The 22,641-nt window shown below is 45.8% G+C and overlaps 1 protein-coding gene across 1 annotated transcript in view; it reads left to right on the top strand.

The window, feature by feature from the left end:
- The window catches only part of MAPKBP1 (mitogen-activated protein kinase binding protein 1), a 70,267-nt gene that overhangs the window by 10,856 nt on the left and 36,770 nt on the right, over window positions 1-22,641 (top strand). Inside the window, 5 exon segments of the mRNA XM_010283625.1 lie at window positions 14,441-14,503; window positions 15,098-15,155; window positions 18,120-18,290; window positions 21,225-21,362; window positions 22,197-22,379. Of these exon segments, the coding sequence (XP_010281927.1) occupies window positions 14,441-14,503; window positions 15,098-15,155; window positions 18,120-18,290; window positions 21,225-21,362; window positions 22,197-22,379 (613 nt within the window).

The raw sequence follows: 22,641 nt of genomic DNA, 5'->3' as shown, positions 1-22,641 counted from the left end.
TCTTCTCCCAACATCACATACTAGCCAGCCCTCAAGGTGGTAGAGTCCACAAAGACGTGTTGTGTTGTTTCTTAAGAGCCTCTGAATGTCCCACAGCTGGTTCCATGCATGGGACATGAGCTCAGGTGACATGACAGGTATATGCACAGAAAGTTAAGGATGTGATTAAGGCAATAAACACCAGATGCTGCTGCCTCCACTGCCTCTGTGTCCTCCTTTGTACCTGTGAAATGGGCCTCAAGCTGTGCCGGGGAGGTTTAGACTGGATATTAGGAAAAATTTCTTCACTGAGTGAGTGGTCAAACAGTGGAACAGGCTGCCCAGGGAGGTGGTGGAGTCACCATCACCGAAGTGTTCAAAAAACATGTAGATGCGGCACTTCAGGATATGGCTTAGTGGGCATGGTGGTGTTGGGTTGATGGTTGGACTTGATGACCTTAAAGGTCTTTTCCAACCTTAATGATTCTGTGATTCTGTTCCCAGTGCTGAGCAAGCCTGGTTCTTAACAGAGAGAGGAGAGCAGAATGGGATGGTGGTGGAAAAAAATGCTCTCAGAATGGTTTTGTAGAAGGAAATTGGATGGAGGTTGTGTAGGCATCTCTTCAGTAGTGCATTTTGCATTGTTTTTGAACATCAGAACATTTTTACATGTGATTTCTTTGATTACTTCAATCATTTTTTTTGATTACTTCAAAGAAGTAAAAACTTTTCTTGTTCCACCTCTCTCCTCTTCCATACTATGTACCTTTGAACTCTGACCCTTTAGTACCACAGCATGGCACACAATTGCGTTAACTATAAGCAGTTTTTGTGCTTAACTGACAACGAAGTTGGGGATGGATTTTAGTGTAAGAATGAATTTCAAGACCCTTATTCTGGGCCAAAGAAGGCTCCTTGCCTGCAGTGTGTGTGCAGGCAGCATGAACGTGCTCTCACCTCCAGAGAGGAGGTTTCTTTCTGTGTATAATGCTGTGGTGGTGTGAGCGAGCCTTAAATAAAGTTTGGTAGTGTGGGTAGGGCAAGCCTAGTTAGGTAGCTTCAGTCCTGCACTGCCTCACACAACTGGTGTGGCAGGTCCAGGCACTGCCTGTGCCATGTGTGTTGGGGGGCCAGAAGTGTTAGCTGAGCCCTCAAGAAAGTTTATGTTAGAGTGTGGGTTCTTGCTGTTGCCAAAAACGTTAGCGATGAAGAAAGTGAGAGCAGGGAAATGGGAATGCTTTTATCTTTGCAAGGCTGCAGTGAAAATTCTTGTGACAAAGAAAAAGCACTTAACTGCCCTTGAAGCTTCCCTGTGCTGGATTCCTGAGGCTGCGAGCAGGGAAAGGTAGAGCTTCTTGGAGGAGTCCTGCAAATTTGCTGCTGTTTGAGTTGCTTGGCAAACCATATTAAGGAGAACTATATAGCACATGTTTGTTACTGCTTCCATCCTAGTTCTAGGGCAAATATTCCCGTTCCGTCAACAGGAGAGTATTATCGTGCCTGTCAGAATAGCTACAAGTTGCTGGTTTAATGATCGTATTGGGCATATCTGACTTTAACCTGCCTTAAGAGAAACACTGGCTGTTCTCAATCTTTCACTGCGTCAATTGTACCAATTTAATTTTTAGATCGGGAGACAAGCTAGAAGTAATCCCATGTAGATGGTTAGTTTGTTACTTTGTGCTTTGATCTCATTAACCAGCAGGTGAACTAAAGGGAAGTCACTATTTAAAAAAAAAAGAAAAAAGCAGCCCCGTGGTGAGGGTCGCTTGCCAAAGAAATGGAAGCAAGAGAATAAGCATGTCTGCTTTATTTAATAATACAGTTAAACATGCTGGTAGAACTCTGCAAGCGCGAAGCTTTGACAGGTTTGGAAAGCTATTGCATGCTAGTGAAACAGGGAAGAGGAGTGGTTGCAAAGCTCACGCTGTCTTGTCTATTTTGGAACACGTAGGCCTTTTCTCAGCTTGAAGCTCTGCAGCCCCCTGCGGTTTGCCCATTGCCTGAGAAAGGAGAGGGGTGGCATAGAGCAGGAGTGCCCGAAAGCCTGTGTGCCTGCAGGTAGCAACCTGTTCTCTTCTCTTCTCTACCTGCTCTGTATCTCTCCAGCACTTATACCTCCTGGCAACCAGCGCCTTGGTGCAGCAACACGACTTGCTGGTGAGCCAAGTCCTGAGCTTGCATAAGAGCGAGGAGGGGGGGGAATGGGGACTGAATAGCAAAGTCTGGGATGAAAATGAGATACCAGCCGCCTCAGCTGAGCTCCACCCTTTCTAAGAATCTCAAAACAGGCACCATGTCTCCTGGCAACCTTGACACAAATCATAGAGTTTAACTTAAAAGAAGTACATACAGTCCAAAGGACATATCCCATCACGAGGCATGAACAACAGGGGGTCGGTCCTTTTCTTCTTCCTGGAATATCTGGCACTGTAGATGGTCTTGGGTTTCACTTGATGTCAGAAAGGCAACGAGTTAAAGGTGAAAGAGCATCATGTTAGGATAGCTAAGAAGTGCCAAGAAGTGGTGTACTTTGTTTATTGTAAGCATGCCCAGAAGTGCCCTGACTATTGCTTAGGAGCCAGAGGTAGCACTTGGCCCTCCGCACAAGGCTAGCGCTGGAAGCCGTGCCCTGCAACACGTGCACCGGCCTGTTGTGCACCTGAACCTGGTTCTTTCGGCTGGCAGGCAAGGACCGACAGAGCTGATACCAGCCACTTCCTTGCCTTTGGTGTTAGTTGCTATGCTTTTGCAACGCTGACCTAATGCTGCTTTGTCTTGGACTCTAACCTGGCCACGTTTCTGTGTGACAAGAGATATAGATATATGAGAAAGCAAAACTGAGTTTTATCATGATTGCTTCTCCTTTCAGGAAAGTTGTCTTTTCAGATCTCCTGACAACGGAAGCTACTCTGAAGAAAAATTTTAGTGCATTTAAAATGCTCTATATTATGCTGAGATACGGGCAAAGCAGAGGTAAATGCTCATCTTCCATTAAAGCCAGAGTTGTCACAAGTCTCCTAAGAAGATAATCGTAGGCAGAATTTTGCCAATTTGGCAACGTCTGAGCTGTTCCCACCCTGAGAAGCAGTGGGGCTGGGGCAGGGAGCTACCGAGACCTCTGGATGTTGGGGCCCGGGAGCTGCAGCAGGCTTCCCGTGGGATGTGGCACCGACAGCAGCTGTGGGGAGAAGCAAGCTCCCCCCTGCCCCTTCTTTCAGCATCTGCCAGCCTGACCTCGTAGGGCTCTGAATAGGCAGGGCTGGCAGGAGGCTTTACTGACTTTTTGCTGGCCCTGGCAGCCTGCTGCCCGAGGCAGCTGTGAGCTTTGCCCATGCCTAGAGGAGCCAAAAACAACTGCCTGTTTGAGGGGGTGATTCTTTAACTCCATTTTTTTCAAAGAAGAGATTTTGTGGTGTGGTGTGTGTGTGGGTTTTTTTTTTTTTTTGTCTCTGGCACTCTTGCAGAGCTACGGCAAGGATTACACTTACTGAAGCATTCAAGGGGAAAAGCTGCTCTAGTTTCTGTGCCGCAGTGGGGGCTTCTGCTGTCTGCTCTGGAACGCAGGAGATATCAAGGGTGGGTCGATGGGCACTGGAGGGGCCTGCCCAGTGCCTGACCCCCGCGTGGCCATACTTCCCGGGGAGGTGGCGGTGGGGAGGGGGCTGGGAGACAGCCCTGCCTCAGTCTGCTGCTTTCTGAAGGTTAATTAGATGAGAACAGGGAGAGAGTTAAATGGTATTACTTTTTGTCTTTCTCCTTTGATTGATGCCACTTTAATATTGACTACACTGCTTGCTCATGGTAAAACAATTAAAGCCCCGAGGCATCTGCCATGAGCTGTCATGTTCATCTGCCCCAGATGATTAGTTTGATGTATAGGTCTTTCTCCTGCTCCCGAGCTGCTCAGGCACAAGGAGGCAATACTCTCGCTGCGCTTGCTGCTGGAAGCAGAGGTGTTGGCCAATTGATTGCAAGTGGGTATGTTTTTCCTTTGGGACTTGATTGTAAAGGAAGACACTTACTCAGCTTTTGAGGCTTTGTGGCATGGGGGCAACTGCTCTTGCAGAGAAGTCAGTGCAGACCTGGAGTGTAGAGCCAGATGTTCCTGGGTAAGCCCAGCTGGGTCTGTGAATCTCTGCAGGGAGCTGCTTGCTCCCAGGAGGGTGCCTTCAGAGAGAACCCCATCTTCTCTCGTTACACTGTTGGGCTGGAGAGCCAAATTTGCTCAGCACTTGATGGCAGATTTGATGATTCTGCAGGAATTTTATTGTAAACTTTGCTTCTCCTTATCTCTTTCTTGCCTTTCCCTCTGAACTGCTATTTGCCTGAGGTTTTTAAATTTTCTTTTTTTTTTTCTTCAACTTGTCCTTCATTGCTTCCTTTTCCCCTAGATCTGTGCATTTTTTTTTTCTCTGAGGCACTCCCCTTGGGCTTTGTTACACTCAATGTTGTTCATGGGCAAAGAGGAAGTACCCCTTGTATATACAGGTGTGGTGTGTGTCTAAATAAAAAAGGGCAAGAATTTATTGTTAGTATAACTGAGTTCTTAACACTCTAATTCAGGAATCATTTTACACTACCACTAATTATACAAGTATTTTAATGCATTATTATTCTTTCTTTTTCTGTAATATAGAAAAATCTCAGTACTTGTGGTAATGCAACTACAACTGCAACACATTTTTAATTTCTATTTGTTTTTCCTGGTGTTATGCTCATCCTTGTGTTACTCCTCTGGATTTTAAAGTCAGTCATTGGAGGGTAACACCAAGCCCTTCACTGAGAGGAATATGATGTGGATGTTGCTGGATTCTTCGTTTGCTAACATACTTTCACACCTTTCTCTTTCTTATTTGGTCTGCATCTCCACATGCTTCTGAATTCACTATGTATGGTGCCTTTCATGCACGTTGGATATCATCTCTTTGTTGACTTTGTTACCCCTAAAACCTGTTTTGTTAAGCTCCAAGTCTGTATTTCTTTAACAGACTGTGGGCGAGTTGTTCACAGCCGTGGGGTCTCCACTGCCAAGCATGTGCCTCATCTTTTATCATCCCATGCCTGTACTCCTCTGCACTGCATCCCGCATCTCCACTTCTCAAGGCCTCTGCTTTCATGCCTTGGCTGCATTTCTCTCCACTATATTGTAGCATTCGTTGTAAATATCTTAGTCTACATAAAATAACTGCTTTTACTGTTATTTATATAAAACTGCGGTTGTAACACACGAAGATAAACAGAAGTAAAACAAGTTAGCCATCGACACCTGGTCTGTTAGAGAAATTGCTGTCACAGCTCAACCACGTAAAATAGAGCTACAGGCAGGTCAAGAAAAGTTCAGAGCGAGCAAGCCCGGGAAGCCCAAGGCCTTTCAGACTCGGTACAAAGCTTACGGCCTGTTGCTGAGAATGGCAAATCTGGGGCTGTCAGCCAGACGCTGATCGAAGAGGGACTGGCTCTTGAGAGCAAGCGGAGGGGTGGAGCACAACTGGGGAGCGAAAGATCCCTGAAGGAGGTGTCTTGGCTGGTCTGTCAGGACAGAGAGTTGTTCTCTTCTACTTGTTGATGTGCCTGTGACAGCCATAACTCTGGGAGGAGACCTCAGTGTATTGGACACAAGTTCGTTCTCAAGAATTAACATAGTATTCTGTGATTCTGTAGCACCCATTCTGGAAAAAGTTGCATTCCCTGCCTTGATGCAAAGCTCGTCGGGTTTTCAGCCATGTTCTGGCTGTTTGTTTCATCTCTCTTGGTTGCACCTGGGACCACCAGGTTCTGCTCAAGGCTCCATTTTCTACGGCTTCTCAGTCTCTCCTGTCTGACTGATCAGCACATTTTCTTTTCATGAACTGTCTCAGTGATCCTTTCATTCCTCCAGCCTTCCTATCATCAGTTCCCCATTGCTCTAGCCCACGGGCCTGCTGCTCATTTGCAGTGTTCAGTGGGTGTTTGCCAAGAGTGCTGAAATAAAACGCAGCTCTGCAACTCCTACTCCCAGCCCACTTGATTTAATGCTTCATGTAGGTGTATTGCTGGCATTGCTTCTCTGCCCCTAGGGAAGTGAGTGGTTTTGGAGAGAGGGAGGGAGAAATGTGGACTCTATACGTGTGTGTGTTATAGTCAGCCATGAGCTGTATGGTGTGCATGTATCTGTATATATACCTGCATACACACATAGATAGACAGATAGATACATGTGTGTGTACATGCATTTGTTATCAGTGCCCTATGTCCTTTGAAGCTTCTCAGATGTGCAGGCTGATGGGCAACTCAGCATGTGTGTGCACAGCCACCACTTTGTGTGGCTTCACCTACCTTTGCTGCAGGCTGGAGGAGAGATGGGGTATTCTGCAAGGCAGGGGAGATGGCTGTCCCCAGTTCTGCTGGGGCAGGGTTTTATCCCTGGTTTCTCATCCATGAGTTTTTTGGTTTGGGTGGTTGTTTTTGGGTTTTTTTTTTTTCTTCCCTCTCCTGGCTTTGGAGTGTTGAAGGGAATCAGGATGTTCCGAAGGTGAAGTCCCTGCTGAATCACTGGTGACTAGGCAGCCATGAGCCATAACAATTAACTGGAATCGTTTTCATCTTCCTTGCAACTGTAATGATTCCCAGTTGGTAAGCTGGTTTAAATTTCGTGGTTTTCCTCTGAGCCCTTTTCTTCCCTCTGCTTTTCCCCATATGCACTTCTTGCCCAAGTCTTTCACAATCTCCGTCTGGCTTAGCTCTTTGCCTCCCAGAAAAGGTGCCTCCTTACTGTGCAGCTCTGTGAAAAGCCATCGCTCTCCTGAGGGCACTACCGCTGCATCTCTGGCTCCAGCGTGGCTGCTGTGGAGTTGTGTACAACTTACTCGGTGGGAGACAGGACCCAGGCTGTCTTTTGTCCCTGCATCCATTTTGTGCGAAGCGTTCAGTCTGAGTTTGTTTTCCTGAATTACCACTTGGCCTTACGTTTGCCCAGTGTCAGAACTGTTGCTGGTTTTAAAAATCCCCCTCCCTCCTCTTCTGCTCTGCCCTCTTAAAAAGAGACCTTGAAATAATGTAGTGTTGGACATTTCCATGTTAAGATGGAGTCTTCCATGTGTAGTAGTTCCGGGGGAGTGAGGATACCTTGCAGTAAGATCAGCTGGACCTGCTGGAAATCACTGTGTCCAGTCCTTGTGGGCAGGCAGCACCTTCGCTCTGGTCGGAGGCAAGCATGAGGACTCCTGCAGAGTTTCTCCTCTGTGTTCCTGGTAAAGCTGAAACTTAAGCGGTGTCTGTGTGTATCCAAGAAGAGAGGCCTGGATTGGTCGGTGTACACTGACAATCTCTGCTCCTTACTGGATCTTTTCATCCATTTATGTGTTGGGTTTTTTAAAGTCTTTTTAAAATGTTTTGGGCGTCTTTTCAGATCTGTGCCTCTGTTTGCTGACATCTCTAGCTTGAAGTTAGGGATATGGCTGGTTGTTTTAAAGATATAGTCTGGCAGGTGTAAAGGGGCTCCTGAGAGCTGCCAGTGGAAGCTGTTGGCCGTGCACAGCAGGAGCTTGTGTTGGCCCTGTGCCGGGCAGGAGATGAGAAGGAGCTCAGCCCAGCCCTCTCATGTGCAGCACAGCCTGTACGTGTGGACAGGCACAAAACGTGCTGGCAGCAGAAGATCATGAGGGTGGCAGCATCCTTGCCAGGTGGTGGGGGGAGCAAGTTGCCTGTTTTTCTGGATGTCATCAGATCACATAGGCACTGGTGGGTTTTTTGTGGGGGTGGTGGGGATATCCCCTATTTGAGGATGTAGTTATTTGTTTTCTTGCGTGGCTTGCTCTTCTGTCTCTGTCCATTGAAGGCTGAATGGGAAGTGAGCTGTAACTGGTATTAGCCTACCACAGCTGAGGAGAGCAATCAAACCACTGTCCTGTGGTTGTGCAAAGCAAATGACGCTGGGCAGAGACAGAGAGAGAGGCTGTTGGGCTTCATCTTGTGTTCCTTCCTCCTGGACACATCTGCCCTATCAGTCAATGCAATGGCTGATGTACTTCAGTAGGCTGAAATGGTGGGGGGAGCAGAGGCTGCCCTTGTCCCTTTTGTAGGGGATTATCCCTACAAGTCGCTCTTGTCAGTTCTGCTCTGCCTTCTTTTAGACTTAATTTCCTGTGCTGTGCCCCCTCTTCTTGTGTGTGGGCGCTTGCTGGCTTAAAGTATCTCTGAATGTTAAATTTCTGGAAGCTGGGAGAATAGTCTGAGCAAGTATCTTCAAATCTGCCCAGTTCTTCCCTAGGCCTGGGCTTTTGGAGGCAAGATATTGGACTTTAGTTTGGCCTGATTCTTCCTGTGGTTTTTGGAGCAGAGCCTGTTCTGTGGTGCATTTGAGCTCCCACTCCTGCAGATCTGGGGTACCACAGAGCCTTTTAAACAGAACAAACGTGTCCCTGGTTGGCAATCAGAAATTCCTACACTGTTAGTCTAGTGACACTAAATGTATTGCTCACTTTCTTTTTCACAGTGGGTTTCTTGTTCAGTATTTGTGGCTTTTCATTAGTCTGTGTTTGTTTCTGAAGCGTGAATTTAGCTGCATCTCTCAGGGTTCTACCTTTCCAGTCTTCTTGGTCATGGATTGGTGCAGGGAGCTCTGAAGGCTTTTCTGCTCAGGCAGTGACACCCAAATCTTAACCTCTCAACAGAGACATCTTTCTTCTCAGCATGCATTTAATTAATATAGCTTGCATGAAAATACCTATTCAGTTACATAGTCAGCATGCACATCCTCTCTCATCGCTGTTAACCCACTCCCAGTACTGGCTGTGAATTGAAGAAGCTTTTTGGCAGGAAGAGTTGCCACATAGAAAATTAACACCAGCTTTTTAACTCTGATCAAGCTTCCCTTGGCAACCAGTGCAATGGAAAAAAGATTTTGTTCTTATCAATGTCTCTTTTTCTTTTTCACGCATTTAGTGCGTAGGAAGCTATTGCTCTCTCATTTGAATAGGTTTAGGTGGGGGGAAGAGAGCAGACTATGAGCCAGAAATTGAGAAATGGACCAATTTTGAAGGGATAGGACTGTTTGCTCTTTTCATTTATTCTTGCAGCAGCATGAAATGAATACATTGTGGGGAAAAAAAAGAAAGCCAACGTTTGTTTTGATGTCTTAATGAGTTTTCTTTCCTCCATACGGCCTCCTCTTTATAGCATAGGCTGCATGCATTTAGGAGAGGAGGACTTGACCCATGAACTCCACCTCCAGTCATGTGTCCCACAAGATAGGGCAATGCTGAGTTGATGGATAACTTGGAAAGGAATGCTATCACAGGCTTTTAATTTTCCCAAGCCCCTCTGGAGGGGAATGTGGCCTGCAGAGGAAGGAAAGAGTAAAACTGACTTCTGCAGAAATAAGGGTTTTTTTATTAGCTTGCTGAAGAGGGGTGAGGAAGGAGGTGGCTGGGGGAAGGCAGCTGAGGCTAGAGGGATGTGAGGGGAAACAGGAGGACAATGAGAAGACTAAAATGCCCAGGAACTAGGATTTTGGTAAGAGCAGGAGTGAAGCCAGTAGGAGAAAAGGCAGGAGTAAAGGTGGGGGAGCTGCATGGAGTGACCCATTGCTGCTGACTTAGTGAGTCAGATACTTCGTGTAAATGCGATACTGACGTCCGATTCCTCTCCATTCCCGCTCCTATATTTAGCTTAGGGAAACTGCTTCTTTTTTATATTTTGGTTTTTTTTTTTTCTCTTGCTGGGGCCAATGGAAACTGCTGTGACACTTCCACTCCCCCTTCTCCCTCCCCCAGCCTCGAAACACCACCAGCTTTTTATCTGCATATATGGTGCACAGTTGTGCACGTATAAGATAGGGCTGTGCCTTTTGGAGGCTTGGAAAGTGCTGCAGGGGACCTTTCACTGCTTTCTTGTGGCTGATCTAAATGGGGTCCCTGATGGAGGGAGCTCAGGTTGTCTGCAAAAACCTTTAATATTGCTGTGAGAGCTGATTCTGTCCTTCCCTTGTGTTTGAGGCTAGCAGATTGTCCCACAAGAAAGAGGAGAACTGGGAGAGACTCCACAGCCAAGTTGTTTTTAAAAGCTGCTTGGATCAGGAAGGTGTACTTAAAGGTTATGAGGTGGCATCACAGACCTAGAAGTAATACCTTTACATATGTATGCCATTGCCAACGGCCTGTGCAGGAACCAGCATGCAAACAAACAGGACACTTAATCTTAGCTGGCTGATAGATGGTTTCTGCAGCAATAATCCATACAGCAGTGAATAGTTCCTATAAACATCTTGGAAATCAGAATATACTTACGGATTAAAAAGGTGCTGTGGTCACCAAGCCCAGCCTGCAGCTGCAGAGGAGGTAGGGTTTGTGCTGAAACAAGGATGCTAACAATGTTGACCTTCTAAACACTGTGTACCAGGGTCAGTGTTTCTCTGTGTAGGTCCCATGTGAGGTGCTTTTGGAGATGGTCTTAATTTGCATGTTGGCACTAGCATTTAAAAAGGTCTCATCAGACAAAGGTGTCTTAAGAACTTGAATTTCTTTTGAAAGCTTTAATTTGGGAAGGGGGTGGGGCAGGTGGAAGAGGTGATGTGATCATTATAGAAGTGCAGGTTTGAAGTACTTTGCTTGGTGTACATCCACAATTGGAAGCTAGGAACAAAAAGATCAGTGCTCTCTTCCCTTGCGTCCTTTCCATCCCTCTGGCTGCAAAATGCTGAATGCAGTCTTATAAAGGAGCGGGCAAAGGTGGAGGATGGGTAGATGGCTGTATGCTCTTGTATGCAATTAGTTTTCCATGGTAATTATTTTTATTATTTTAACTGCTGTAAGATTAAAGCCAGCATTAATGGAAAGGAGTAGATACTTCGAGTCTCCTGAGGGCTTGGTAGCCTTCCTGGACTTGGAGGCAGTGTGGAGTAGGTGGATCAGCATTTTGACCATTCAGTGTCTCCATTCCCTTAATTTTGCTAGACCAATTTTCTTTGCTAAAACAGAGCACGCCCAGAGTATTAATGGGCTCTGAGCCACCTCGTTTGGGGAACTGCTGCAGGTTCTGCTGAAGAACAGCTTACCTGCTGCTTGGGGCAGAGAACCTGCTCTGCATCCACACTGAGCTGACCTGTGAGTGTCTGAATAGGCAATTGAGGCCGCCCTGAACACTCAGAAGAGATTAAAGTGCTAGAAGTGGTTAATTTCTGCTTGTTGAGGAGATACACTCTCTAGGATGGAGTGGATTAGACACCTTCCCAAGCATTTTGAGAGGGAGCCAGTTTTCAAAGTCGGGTGCTTCTGACTCCCAGAACAGTATCTGTGTTCCACTCTTACGATTTGTGGTTTGTGGCCTGCCATCTGGCTGAATAAGGTGTCCTTGGAGTTGGCTGGAGACTTCATTGCCCTTGTGTAGGGCAGAGAGGAGAGTGATGGTGGAAAATCAGCATGGGACAGCATAGTAGTGGGGTAGCTTTTGCTGGGTAGCAGCTAATTCAAGAAAGCAAGTTTAGAAGACTAATTTAGCCTAGCTAAATGATTTTGTTGGTATAGAAGGTCATAATCAATTAGCAAGTTATGTTAGTTGTTAGCTTCCAATTCAAAATAACCATGTGCAATCTTATTTCACTGAGTCTATGAGTTAAAATTACCATTTTGTGGCATCAATCAATGCTTGCTGACCAGTAAGGAGATACTGTGATTTATTTCCCTCTTTCTCCACTGCCCCTTCCACATAGAGTTTTTTAAGTTTTATGGGTCAAACTCAGTGAATTGAGCATAGGGGTGTCTCAAGACAGTTAAAATATCCACATTTCTGATGACTGCGCTGGCACTAGAAGCCATGTGGGTCTTGGAAGGGTTTGTTGATTCGCCTGGGTGTATGAGCTGGGTGGCTCTTACCTTCGCTGCGGGTTCTGGACTTGGCTGAGAGCTGGGAAGCGGGAAGGAAGCCTGCTGGCAGACAGCCTACTCCGGAGTGCGACTGAGCTAAAATTCATGACTGTAAGTGGCCAAAGGCGCAGTCATGTAAGTTAATAATGGTAAAGCCCTGGCCCTTCATGATTCACTATACTATTCTAGGAGGTGGTTTGTTTTCTCGCCTGGTTTGAAGACCACGGTTTGTTTTTTGCATCTTTCCTGTGTTTTTAGATTGTGTTCACTCCTCTGAAGTCCTGTTTCTCTGCTGAGTTCATCACAATAAAACAGAAACTTAAATTTAACAGCTGCATAGGAAAGCCTTTGCCAGGATTTTGCATCTTTCCTTTATTCTTTCTGGTTTTTTTTAAGCTTATTTTGAGCACAATTCATCCCTGTCATAACTCAGCAAGATTTTGGTCCATTAACCCTATCCAACTCCACATAATGGGGTTTTGCTTTGCTTTTCTGCTTAGCTGGAGGCTTGGGATTAGATAGATTTTCACATCTGCTAACTTCCTATTTCATATCTTGTGATTTGCAAGGCTTAACCTCCCCTGACTTGTTAATGGATCACAAACCACCTGCTTCTTTACACTAATCCCTCAGAAATATATAGCATAGCTTTGACTTGAAACTCTCCAGATTGGTTCCCCAGTGTAAAAGGCACAGAAGGATCAATCCTGGTCTGAACAAACTGCTTATTTACACCTTTCCTGCTCTTGCACAAGATTACCTCTCCAACCATAGCTGTCTGCCTTGACTATCAAGGTTTGGTGCCTTTTTTGCCTTGGCCTTCTGGGTAGGGCATGGATGGAGAAGTGTAGGTGGAATGGCATGGGTGGGGAGGGGTAGGGGGACATATCTTTGGAGGTTAAAGCTTTGGTACCCTCTGACAGTGTCTGCCTTTAGCTAGTAATATTAATGGAGTGTGACAGCTTCAGCCAAGGACTCTAAGGTCAAGATCTTAGTGCATCAGTCCTCCTTTCTGCTATCTTTGCCATTTCAAAATTGACACCACTTCTGGCAGGATTAACCCCATCAGACCAAGGGAGAGGTCAGCTGCCTGGGCTAGGTGAGGATGTCCCAGAGGCGTGGTAGGCCCCGGTCAACCCTGAGCCATGCCTGTGGTGCTGCTAGCACTGCCTGCTGCTGGGGGCATGGAGGGGGGCCTGGAAGGACGAGGCTCTTGTTCTGGGCAGCATGGCAACGAGGTGTGCTCAGTCCTGGCTAAAGCCCTGCATGTGAGTGTGCCCTGCCTGTGTTGAAATGGTGAGGTCTGTGGGTGAGGTGCTGCAACGGGTTTCTGTGATGGCTCAGCTTTTGCCTTTCTGCTTGCCTACTTCAGGCCAACACCTCCACTTCTCTGTCCTGCGTGTTTCTCCCCCTGACTGGTGTCCATAGCCTAGCACATGTTGCGGGCAAGCCCCAGCGCAATGGTGACGTGAGTGAAGTCCCCAGCGTGGCGAGGGCTGCTGGCAGTGGAGCAGGGCATCCCGCAGCGCTCCCCTGGCACCGCAGCGAAGGAGGAGCCGGGACTCTGAGCACTGGCAGCGTGTACTAGCAGAGGGACAGGCGAAAACAACAATTTCTATTTTAGAGGTAAAGTGAGAGATAGGGCGCAAGGTCATTAGAGCAATTGCTCTTCTACCTGAGGCCAGTTTTCCCTTCCTTTTATTCACTTAACAGTTACGCTTTTGGGAGGGGGCAGTAAGGGCCGTGTGTTTTCTGCTATGAGACAGGTGCTGTTGTGTGTCTAGAGTGAATGTGGAGAGTGGGGAAGGCTCCAATACCTGGGACTGCCCCAGGCTGGTTGTGGTGGGCTGAGGCCCCAAGGCAATGTGCTATGGGCAAGATTAGTGGGGAAGTGGGGCCTCTTCTCCTTCCCTCCCCTCCCAATCAGCAACTGTTTTGTTCCCGATGGAGGTGATTATAATGCTTACCAGGAGTTTACTACTGCTTGCTTTTGCAGTGCGTCTTGCTAAGAGTTCTGCAGTGCCCCTGAGCAAGTTGTTTATTCAGATACGTCCCTTGAGTCAATAGTTTTTAGCATCATATGTTAACTGGCCGGCCACCTCTTGTGCTCTACTTAACAGTTTTTGTCCTGTCTAGTATTATGAGCAAGGCACAGAAATTTAGCCTCTGTATGTCCCCCTCTTCTCCTCTGAGAGATTTTCTGAAAGATCCCCTCCTTGTTCCTGACATTCTTACTCTGGTCTAGATATGCTGGTTTTGTGCCTAGTACGTAGGGTCGCTTTTATGGCGGGGAGGCATAATCCATTAGGGCTGTTGCACAAACTTTCAATTCCAGCTTGAGCAATCAGAGACTCAGGGCTCCCAGATGCTGGAAGGGTAATTATTCTTGGTACTAGCACGTGCTGCCCCTCAACATGGGAGAGACTTGTGATTCCCCTCTGGGCTGCTCTTTTTCTTTGTGACTTCTGGTTAACCCTAGCTCAGTTGGTGAGATTAGGGGATGAAGCAACTTTTTGGGGCTGCTTTTGCTGCTGCTTTGCCAGCAAGGATAGCTCTTTGCTTTTCTTTATACACATGGTCATGTCAACTCTTTTTGTTCTTCTGTTTCCTCCGTCTAGGTGTGTTGTTGTGCTGTTCAACCCTAGAAAAAATAAACAACACCATATTCTAAACAGTTCCAGGTGAGTGAAGCTTTAAGCTGGGCTTGCTTTCTGTGGGAGGTGAATTCAAGGTTTTTATGGCTTGAGTGAAGTGCAGGAGCCACTATTGCTCCAGGCTAAATCCCCTCAGTGAGAGCTGCATTGGGCAGAGGCTGCCTGCTCGTTTGACTCCAGCTCCTTCTAATATGAGGTGCTTTTGCTGATGAGGCACCACCTCATAAACATTGTGGTCCCATGGGGAACTGCTAACAGGCATGACATGGAGGAGGTCTTGCTAGAACTCCATGGTATCTGATTTTTTTTTCTCCATCTAAAACTATGACCTCATTATTGAAGCCAGGACTGGGACATGGTCCTGCATCTGGAATAAAGGCACAAGGATGACCTTTGACTTCTGGAGCTTTTCCAGTGCTGTAGGCATGCTGCTTGAGACTTGGGCAGCAGGGAATCCCCATGACAAGTGTTAGACCTCTGGTAAAACAAAACTATTGTGTCAGGCTATTATGTGTGATTTCAGACTCTTTCCAGTTCATCCCAACCTACTCCCCAGTCATGACGTATTAAAATGAAATCACATATTGGAAATGTTTCTCAGTGTCATATTCTCTGTTTTAGGAAAACAATTACAGCACTTGCTTTCTCTCCAGATGGAAAATACTTGGTTACAGGAGAGGTAAGTGTGAGAGGAAGGAGGGCACACCTTGCCCATCACATTCTGAAGCAAGGCAGAAGGTATTAGGAGAAACAAGCCAGTGAGCTGCCTTGACATAGACTAATCTATTTCGGTGTTGCACTCTGGGTGGACCTACAGGGTTACGGGTGCTCCTGCCGGCAGCTTTTCAGTGTGTTGTCTCTCATCAGCTCGGGGGATGGATCTTCTGGGATGGTGTCTGTGGCCTGATTCTTGGTCTGAGTTTAGCGTTGTCCCTTTAGGATTTCAGGAAGTAACTGAAGCCAGTAACAATGTTGTGGAAAAAGTGAAAAATGTGTGTGGAATGGAGCTTTAGGAATAGTGACAGAAGATGCTGGTGCCTGTGGTTTGGCATTGTATGTTTGGCTGGGGGCGACAATTGCTTCCTCCTTCCAAACATGCCCAAGAGGGAGAATAAGGATGAGTGCACTGTGTGTATGTTCTGGATTAGAAGTTCAAGGCATGGGCTGTTGTCATGAGGTTGGAATTGCTGGATGTTAGAAATCCACAGAAATGCTGACTGTCCCCTGTTTTGGTTGGGTTCAGTTTACTCTTGTGTGTGATTAATCGTAACTCACCACTAGTCTCAGTGCCTCTGTAAGATGTGGGGAGGGAGCATGTGTGAAACAGGTCCCCTCCTGAGCCTCAGCCACAAAGAAGAGAAGTATGTCACAGCCCTGTGTCGGTGTTGTCAAGATGGATGCTGTTCGCTCCAGAGGTCCCTAGTGCAGCCACTGTGATGGCAGCTGTCATGTCACTGGGTGGTTCCCAAGCTGGGCCTGAATCCTGCGTGGATTAGGCCAAGGATAGAAACAGCAGTGTTTTGGGATGGAGGCTACCTTGACACAGAAAAAAGTAAGCACAATTTTTCCATTGGAGCATCAGAGGTTGTTGTTGTTGTTAATTTTTAGTGAAAGCATGAGGTTTTGTAGCTGTAATTTGTTTTAATGCCTCTACTCTAGAAGTCTTAATGTAATAAAAACCTTAATATTAAAGTTGTAATATATTTATGATTCTGGTGCCTTCTTTTCTTTTTTTTTAAATCTCTGGTGCTTTGTTCTTTTCATGTGTGGTAGGAAAAGTGGTGAAAAGTGAATTGAGTTCTTTTCTTACCAACAACCCAAACTTTTCAGTTTGAAACTTTATTGGGGTAAATGGCAAGTTCAGATTTTTTTTTTTTTTTTTTTAAAAGCCTTTCCAGTTATACTTGAAAGCTTTTTGTGCCTTGTTGCAAAACATGTCTCCTCTTGCCCTGTTGTAAGACCATTTCTCTTTTTGGTATCCTCCCACGTGTCTGACATTTGACTTACTTCTTGGTGTAGCAGTGTCCCCTGCCGGTGTCAGCAGTCTCGTCTTAGTTCAACCTCTGTCCTGTGGGTTGGTCCCATAGAGAAATGCTTCACTTTGCAAGCTCACTTTTAGCAGCCTCATACTAATTCTGCCTAGTGACATCTTAGTTTTCTGCATGACTAGCTTTTCAGGAAGGAGACCATGGAGGTTAGTTGGTTGACGACATACCTATTACATGTCTTCTGTATATTTCAAATACAGAGGAAAATTAATTCTTTTTTTCTCTTTTTTTTTCCCCCCCCTTCTCCCCATGGAGGCATAGATTCCTCATCTATGGGAATCACATAGACCTCACTTTTGGTGAGCATTTTTTAAAATGATGGAATATGAATTAAATTTGTTAAGGTCTTGGGGTCTATGCTAAGGTGCTAGGAAAAATGTGTGTGTGTGTGTATACACACGCTTATATATGTATGTGTTTAAGTACAGCAATTGCTTTGAAGAGCAGCTGATTCAGCTTATTGTAACATCTTGCCAGCCCCCTTGAGACCTGAGCTCTGCCTTGCAGGAGGGAGAACTGTACCAACTGCAGTAAAATCTGACCATGGCATTTTTCCAGGCCACAAGCAGTCACTAGACAAAGCTTTTGAACAAGAAGATTAAAACATGTGTGATTCTGAGTTGTTAAAGCTTTGACGTCTCTTTGTGATCAGACTTGCCTCTCCCACACAATCAAATAACTTACTTAAAACCGATCAGAAAAGGTACCGTTTTGCCATGTTGCCATGGACATGTTGTCTCGCAAGCTACTGTTTTGACAGCCTTCAATGTGAAATCATGAGCAGGCTCTTGAGTAGAATTTGCCCATCAGGCACATTTTTGGCCAGCCTTTCAGCTCATCTTGTGTGCCTTGTTTTATTTTGGTTTTAATAACAAATAATTAAAGAAAAGAATAGAATCGTCTGGCAGAAGGTGCTGAATTGTCATTTCTGAAGTCTATGACCTTCTGTTTCTCTGGAGAACAAGCATAAAACCAGAGGCTCTGTCCCCTCACTGTCTTTTTCTGTGATGCTACCCTGCCCATACTCTTTCAGATAGCACATGTGTGTGTTATCTTTGTGGCAGAAACGATATTGCTAGTCTCCCAGAGGCCTCTGTCAAATAGCTTGTGATAGTTATCACAACAGACAGAGCATGTTTTTGTATAGCATGACCTGGTTTGAGATCTCAGATGTCCACATTGTTTTAGGAGCAGATGATGTGAGGGCCTTTTGGTTCACTGAGTCTAGAGAGAAGATCTATTATAATACTTTTTGTGAGCTGGCTATGAGTCCCCATTGCAAAGATCAGGGACGTGCATTAAAAGTATTGTTCTAGTCTCTGGCTGTTTTGTGAGTAGCATAAGAAAAGGATTAATGTGGGGGAGATTGTATTAATTCTTTTAGACACCTGTTGAAATGCATATAGTCCTTAGGTTGTAAATCTCAACCTGAGCTTTAAAGAGTTGAAGGAACTGAGGTCTAACCTCTAACCCTGTTGTGAATGCATCATCTAGACATCTTTTTCAAAGCCCCCACACATTTGCATGCTTGTATCTGTCAGAACTGACCTCGAGGATTACATTTCCTGTTCTGTGTCTGCTCTCATCCCCTCCAGAGTGGACACATGCCAGCAGTTCGAGTATGGGATGTGGCTGAGCGAACTCAGGTGGCTGAGCTCCAGGAGCACAAGTACGGCGTGGCCTGTGTGGCCTTCTCCCCCAGCTCCAAGTACATTGTTTCAGTGGGGTACCAGCATGACATGATTGTCAATGTATGGTCATGGAAGGTAAGTTCTCCAGGAGGTTTAGTGGACCACAGGGTGTTGCTAAATTATAAAGAGTGGACAGACTGACCGTAAACTATTTTGGTTCCATCTTGCTTTCTGCTTTGTTGTAATACTGTTGTTGTTTGTTTTTGACATTCATAGACACAGACAACTTTGGACATGAGAGGCAGCTATGGTCCCTTAGGGAAGGTCTAAGTCACTTCAGCAAAGGGGTATTCTCTCTACTTGAAGACGTGTGACATCTTTCTGTCTAGTCAGAAAAGCCTGGACTTCGAAAACTTGTGAAAGCCTTGTGCTCTTTTAGAGACTTACTAAAAAACTAATTTATGAGGTTGAGGAAGGAAACTCTTCTCAGCCAGGGATTTCTTTTGTGGTGTAGTGGATGCTCTTGGCTTGTTTTCCTTTTGTGATGTCAGGGTTTGTGATACTCTCATCCCATCCTTGATGATTGAGAAAGGGAACATAGAGAAATCACAGTGGGTGAAAGCTGATGGAGATCACGCTGTCTGCCACCAGGTTGGGGCAGCACTCTGTGGAAAGAAAGCCCATGTTTTATCCTCTAGAAAACATTTAAGGGTGTGCTGTTTGTATATAAGAAGAGAAACATTTATTGTCAGTAGGCTTGGAGTCTTCTGTATTAATAAATGCTAACTACTTACTCAGCTCCTGCTACCTTTTCAGGTGCTGTAACCCTTTGTAAAAGAGATGCGATTTAAAAAGAACTTCAATGCATCTGTTAAACCTCACATAATCATAGAATGGTTTGGGTTGGAAGGGACCTTAAAGATCGTCTACTTCCAACCCCCCTGCCATGGGCAGGGACACCTTCTACTAGACAAGGTTGCTCAAAGCCCCATCCAACCTGGCCTTGGAACACTTCCAGGGATGGGGCATCCACAACTTCTCTGGGCAGCCTGTTCCAGTGTATCACCACTCTTACAATAAAGAATTTCTTCCTACTTTCTGGTCTAAATCTACCCTCTTTAAGTTTAAAACCATTACCCCTCATCTTATCACTACACTCCCTGGTAAAGAGTCCCCCCCCATCTTTCCTGTAGGCCCCCTAAGTACTGGAAGGCCACTATAAGGTCTCCCTGGAGCCTTCTCTTCTCTTGCAGCTTGTAAGTCTGTGCTTATTTAGTATGTTACTCTCTTCATTGCATTTCCTGTGCTGTAATTTAAGATCTCACTGTTAGTTCTCTCCTGCATGAGCTGAAGTTTGACCTTGCTATTTTTTTGTGTAGCTGAACTGTGTAGTGATAAAATGTAAGTGTGAAAATTGAGGGCTCAGCCTTTTGTTTTTTTCTGGTTATACAAATGAAAGTAGTGACTTGGAGATGGTCATAATGCATGGCATGTGTGGGACTGAGTACAAGTAGCTTTGTTTTCCCTTGCTTATGCAGGTTTTTCTGTTCACTATTCCTATTTATAATCATGTGCATGAGAGCTTGTGAGGTAAGGACTATCTCACTGTTCTGCACTGAATAACACACACTTTAAACATATGCTCCAGGCTGTGACTATCAGGAGGTCCAGCTAGCCTCTATTTTGCAGGCTGGGTATGAAAACTAGAGAGACTTTACCAGACCAAAGTCAAAAAAGACTAAGAGACCAAGATGTGAAAGCAGATCTCCTGAAGCACGTTTCCTGCACTTTTAACCACAACCCTTCTTCTTCTATCCACTGTGCTGCTGCGTTGATTTCCCCGTTTTTCCTGGCTGGGAGACTTGCTCTGTCATTTGACTGTGATGGAAAAGAAAACCCCTGTTGTCTGTAGGGTCCCCCTGCTTCCCTGAAGAAAGACCACAACAGTGGTAGTGGTCCATATGTTGACGTTTGCAAGGGTCCTAAGCCTTTCTCTGTGCACCGTCTTGCAAGAAATTATGTTAATGGATGTCCTGCTTGCTTTTCCCCCAGTTCGGGTTGGGGGGGTCTTCCATGGTGACGGTGCAGCAGCCTGGTCTCATCTATTGCCAGTTTCTTCAGTGGTGTCAGCACACTGTCCGATGCGGCCCTCAGCATGACGTGGTTTGTGTGCTGAGGGCATTGCTTTGGGAAGACTGGGAGCAACCAAGTCCCTAAAAGGAGGGGTAAAGGAAACAGAATGAGAATCTGAAGTGGTGCACTGTTGTCAACCATGTGCTGCATGGTTGGAAACCTACCACAGGCAGAGGGGAAAACTTCTTATTCTCACTTCTACCCATCTCTGGGGAAAGGCAGGGGGTGGAAAACTGAATGCTGGTATTGTGGATGTGGAGCTTCTGCCATCTGATCATTCTGCTCAGGCAGTGTCCATTCCTGTTTTCTGTCCCTGCCATGTTCTTCCTCCTTTCCCAACCTCTTTGACGTCTTGAGGTGCATCTTTGGGGTGCAGCAGATTTTGCTTTGTCCCTTCCAATACAGACATGGTCTTTTTGTGTTTTGGGTCTTTCGATAAAGTATCATGTCTTTAAAGACAAGAGAGAATTTATGGAGGAACCAGTACTGTTTTCCCTGCAGAAAACACCTGTTCCCCATCTGAGTGCCTCGCTCTCATTGCTGCCTGGAGGCTGGGATAGCTCCTCCTTGTGCTGCCCTGTGTGTGCTTTTGCTCTTTAGAAAGGAAAATGGGTTTGCTCTGAGCTCCCAGTGATTGTGAAACCAACACGTCAAGGCTCAGACAGCAAGTTCCTGCAGGCAGTAGTGCCTGCTGATTTGTTCTTGATCCCAGTCAATGTGGAAGTGGAATTGAATGTAAATGTGGATTGTGCTGTCTGCCAAATCAACGCTCCCAGCTAATGCTGGGGAGATTGTTTTCAGGGGTGAATGGGGAATCGTTTGGGCCTCACCTTTTCCCTGCTGCAGTGCTTGTACTGGATATGTGCCTGTAATTGAAATGAGTTTCCTTTGCTTTTGAGCAAAGAAATTAAGCTATCTAAACAATTATGTTTCCAGAAAAACATTGTAGTGGCAGCCAACAAAGTCTCAAGTAAAGTGACAGCTGTGTCATTCTCTGAGGACTGCAGTTACTTTGTCACTGCTGGGAACCGACACATCAAGTTCTGGTACCTGGATGACAGCAAAACCTCCAAGGTGAGAGAAGATGCATCAAGGCCAAGCTGTGAACAGGCATTTCCATCTTACAGCAGGGTGGATTTTGCCTCAGTGAGCTGTGGGAAGTGGGAACTCCTTGATTTTTTGATGGGATTTGAGGATAACCCTCCACCCTTGGCTCTCAATCTCAATTTCTCCATGTGCTGGTAGCACCAAAAAGCACCAAATCTTGTCTTACCCTGCGCTGAGGTAGGGGCATGGCTCTTGGAGTTGTATAGCAGCATGCTTGTTCTTTAGTAGTCACATATACTGAAGCACAAAAAAACTAGAGAAGAGCTGCAGTCATTGAACTCCTTGGAGCACAGAGGGAGAGCTGTCTGATGTTGGTATGAGCATCACAAAAGGTTGTGAATGCTATTTTGAAGCATCAACTGAAGTGTTTAAACTTTTAGCTGTCCTGTTCTTCTCTGGGGGACAGAATCCACATACGATAATTTTTCTGCATGGTCATGAACAAGTGTTCCTACTTCAGGCTTGGACCCTGCTTTGGCATTTGGTATAAATCACAGATTGGCCATGGAAGGGTCGTTCTTCCAGTGATTGATCTGCTGTCTCTGGGTCATATGTTTGGATGCGTTGTTTTGGTGGCACTGATAGTGTTCTGTTCCACTGACGTGCTAATACTGATGGTCCCAACACACTAAGCAACCAATGGGTCTGCAGCAAGTAAAACATGTCACTACCTCTCCTTGTAGGCTGTTTGCAGCTCTCTTTCTTTAAGGCACTTCAGTACTTAAGGCTTGACATTCTGAAAGCTGTCTGTCTGCCTGGAGTGCCTTGCTCTATTTCTAACAAACTGTTTTTTATTGGTAGGTCAATGCCACAGTGCCCTTGCTAGGTCGCTCGGGATTGCTTGGAGAACTGAGGAACAACTTCTTTGCAGATGTGGCATGTGGAAGGGGCAAAAAAGCTGACAGCACTTTCTGTATCACGTCCTCAGGCCTGCTCTGTGAATTCAATGAAAAAAGGCTGCTAGACAAGTGGGTGGAGCTGAGGGTGAGTTTTACATCTTCCTGTCCTGCAATATTTGTGCCTGCTGAAGCAGAGCAGGAACAACAAATAATAAGGGCGCTTAGGGAGCACAAGCTGACCACCAGCAGTGAAGGTCATTGGGCCTCTGCCACTTTTGTGATTTACTCTGGAAGGCCAGGCAAAAATAGTGTTGCTTCTTGGCAAGGGGATTTTATTAATCATTGAGGCTCTTTCATTCTCCAGCCTCAGCATTATGGCTATTGCCCTTCTGGCAAAGCAGTGTCCT

The sequence above is a fragment of the Phaethon lepturus genome, unplaced genomic scaffold, assembly GCF_000687285.1.
Source record: "Phaethon lepturus isolate BGI_N335 unplaced genomic scaffold, ASM68728v1 scaffold7023, whole genome shotgun sequence".
Lineage (NCBI taxonomy): Eukaryota > Metazoa > Chordata > Aves > Phaethontiformes > Phaethontidae > Phaethon > Phaethon lepturus.
The sequence above is the reverse complement of the archived record's forward strand: the minus strand, read 5'-3'. Positions and strand labels throughout refer to the sequence as shown.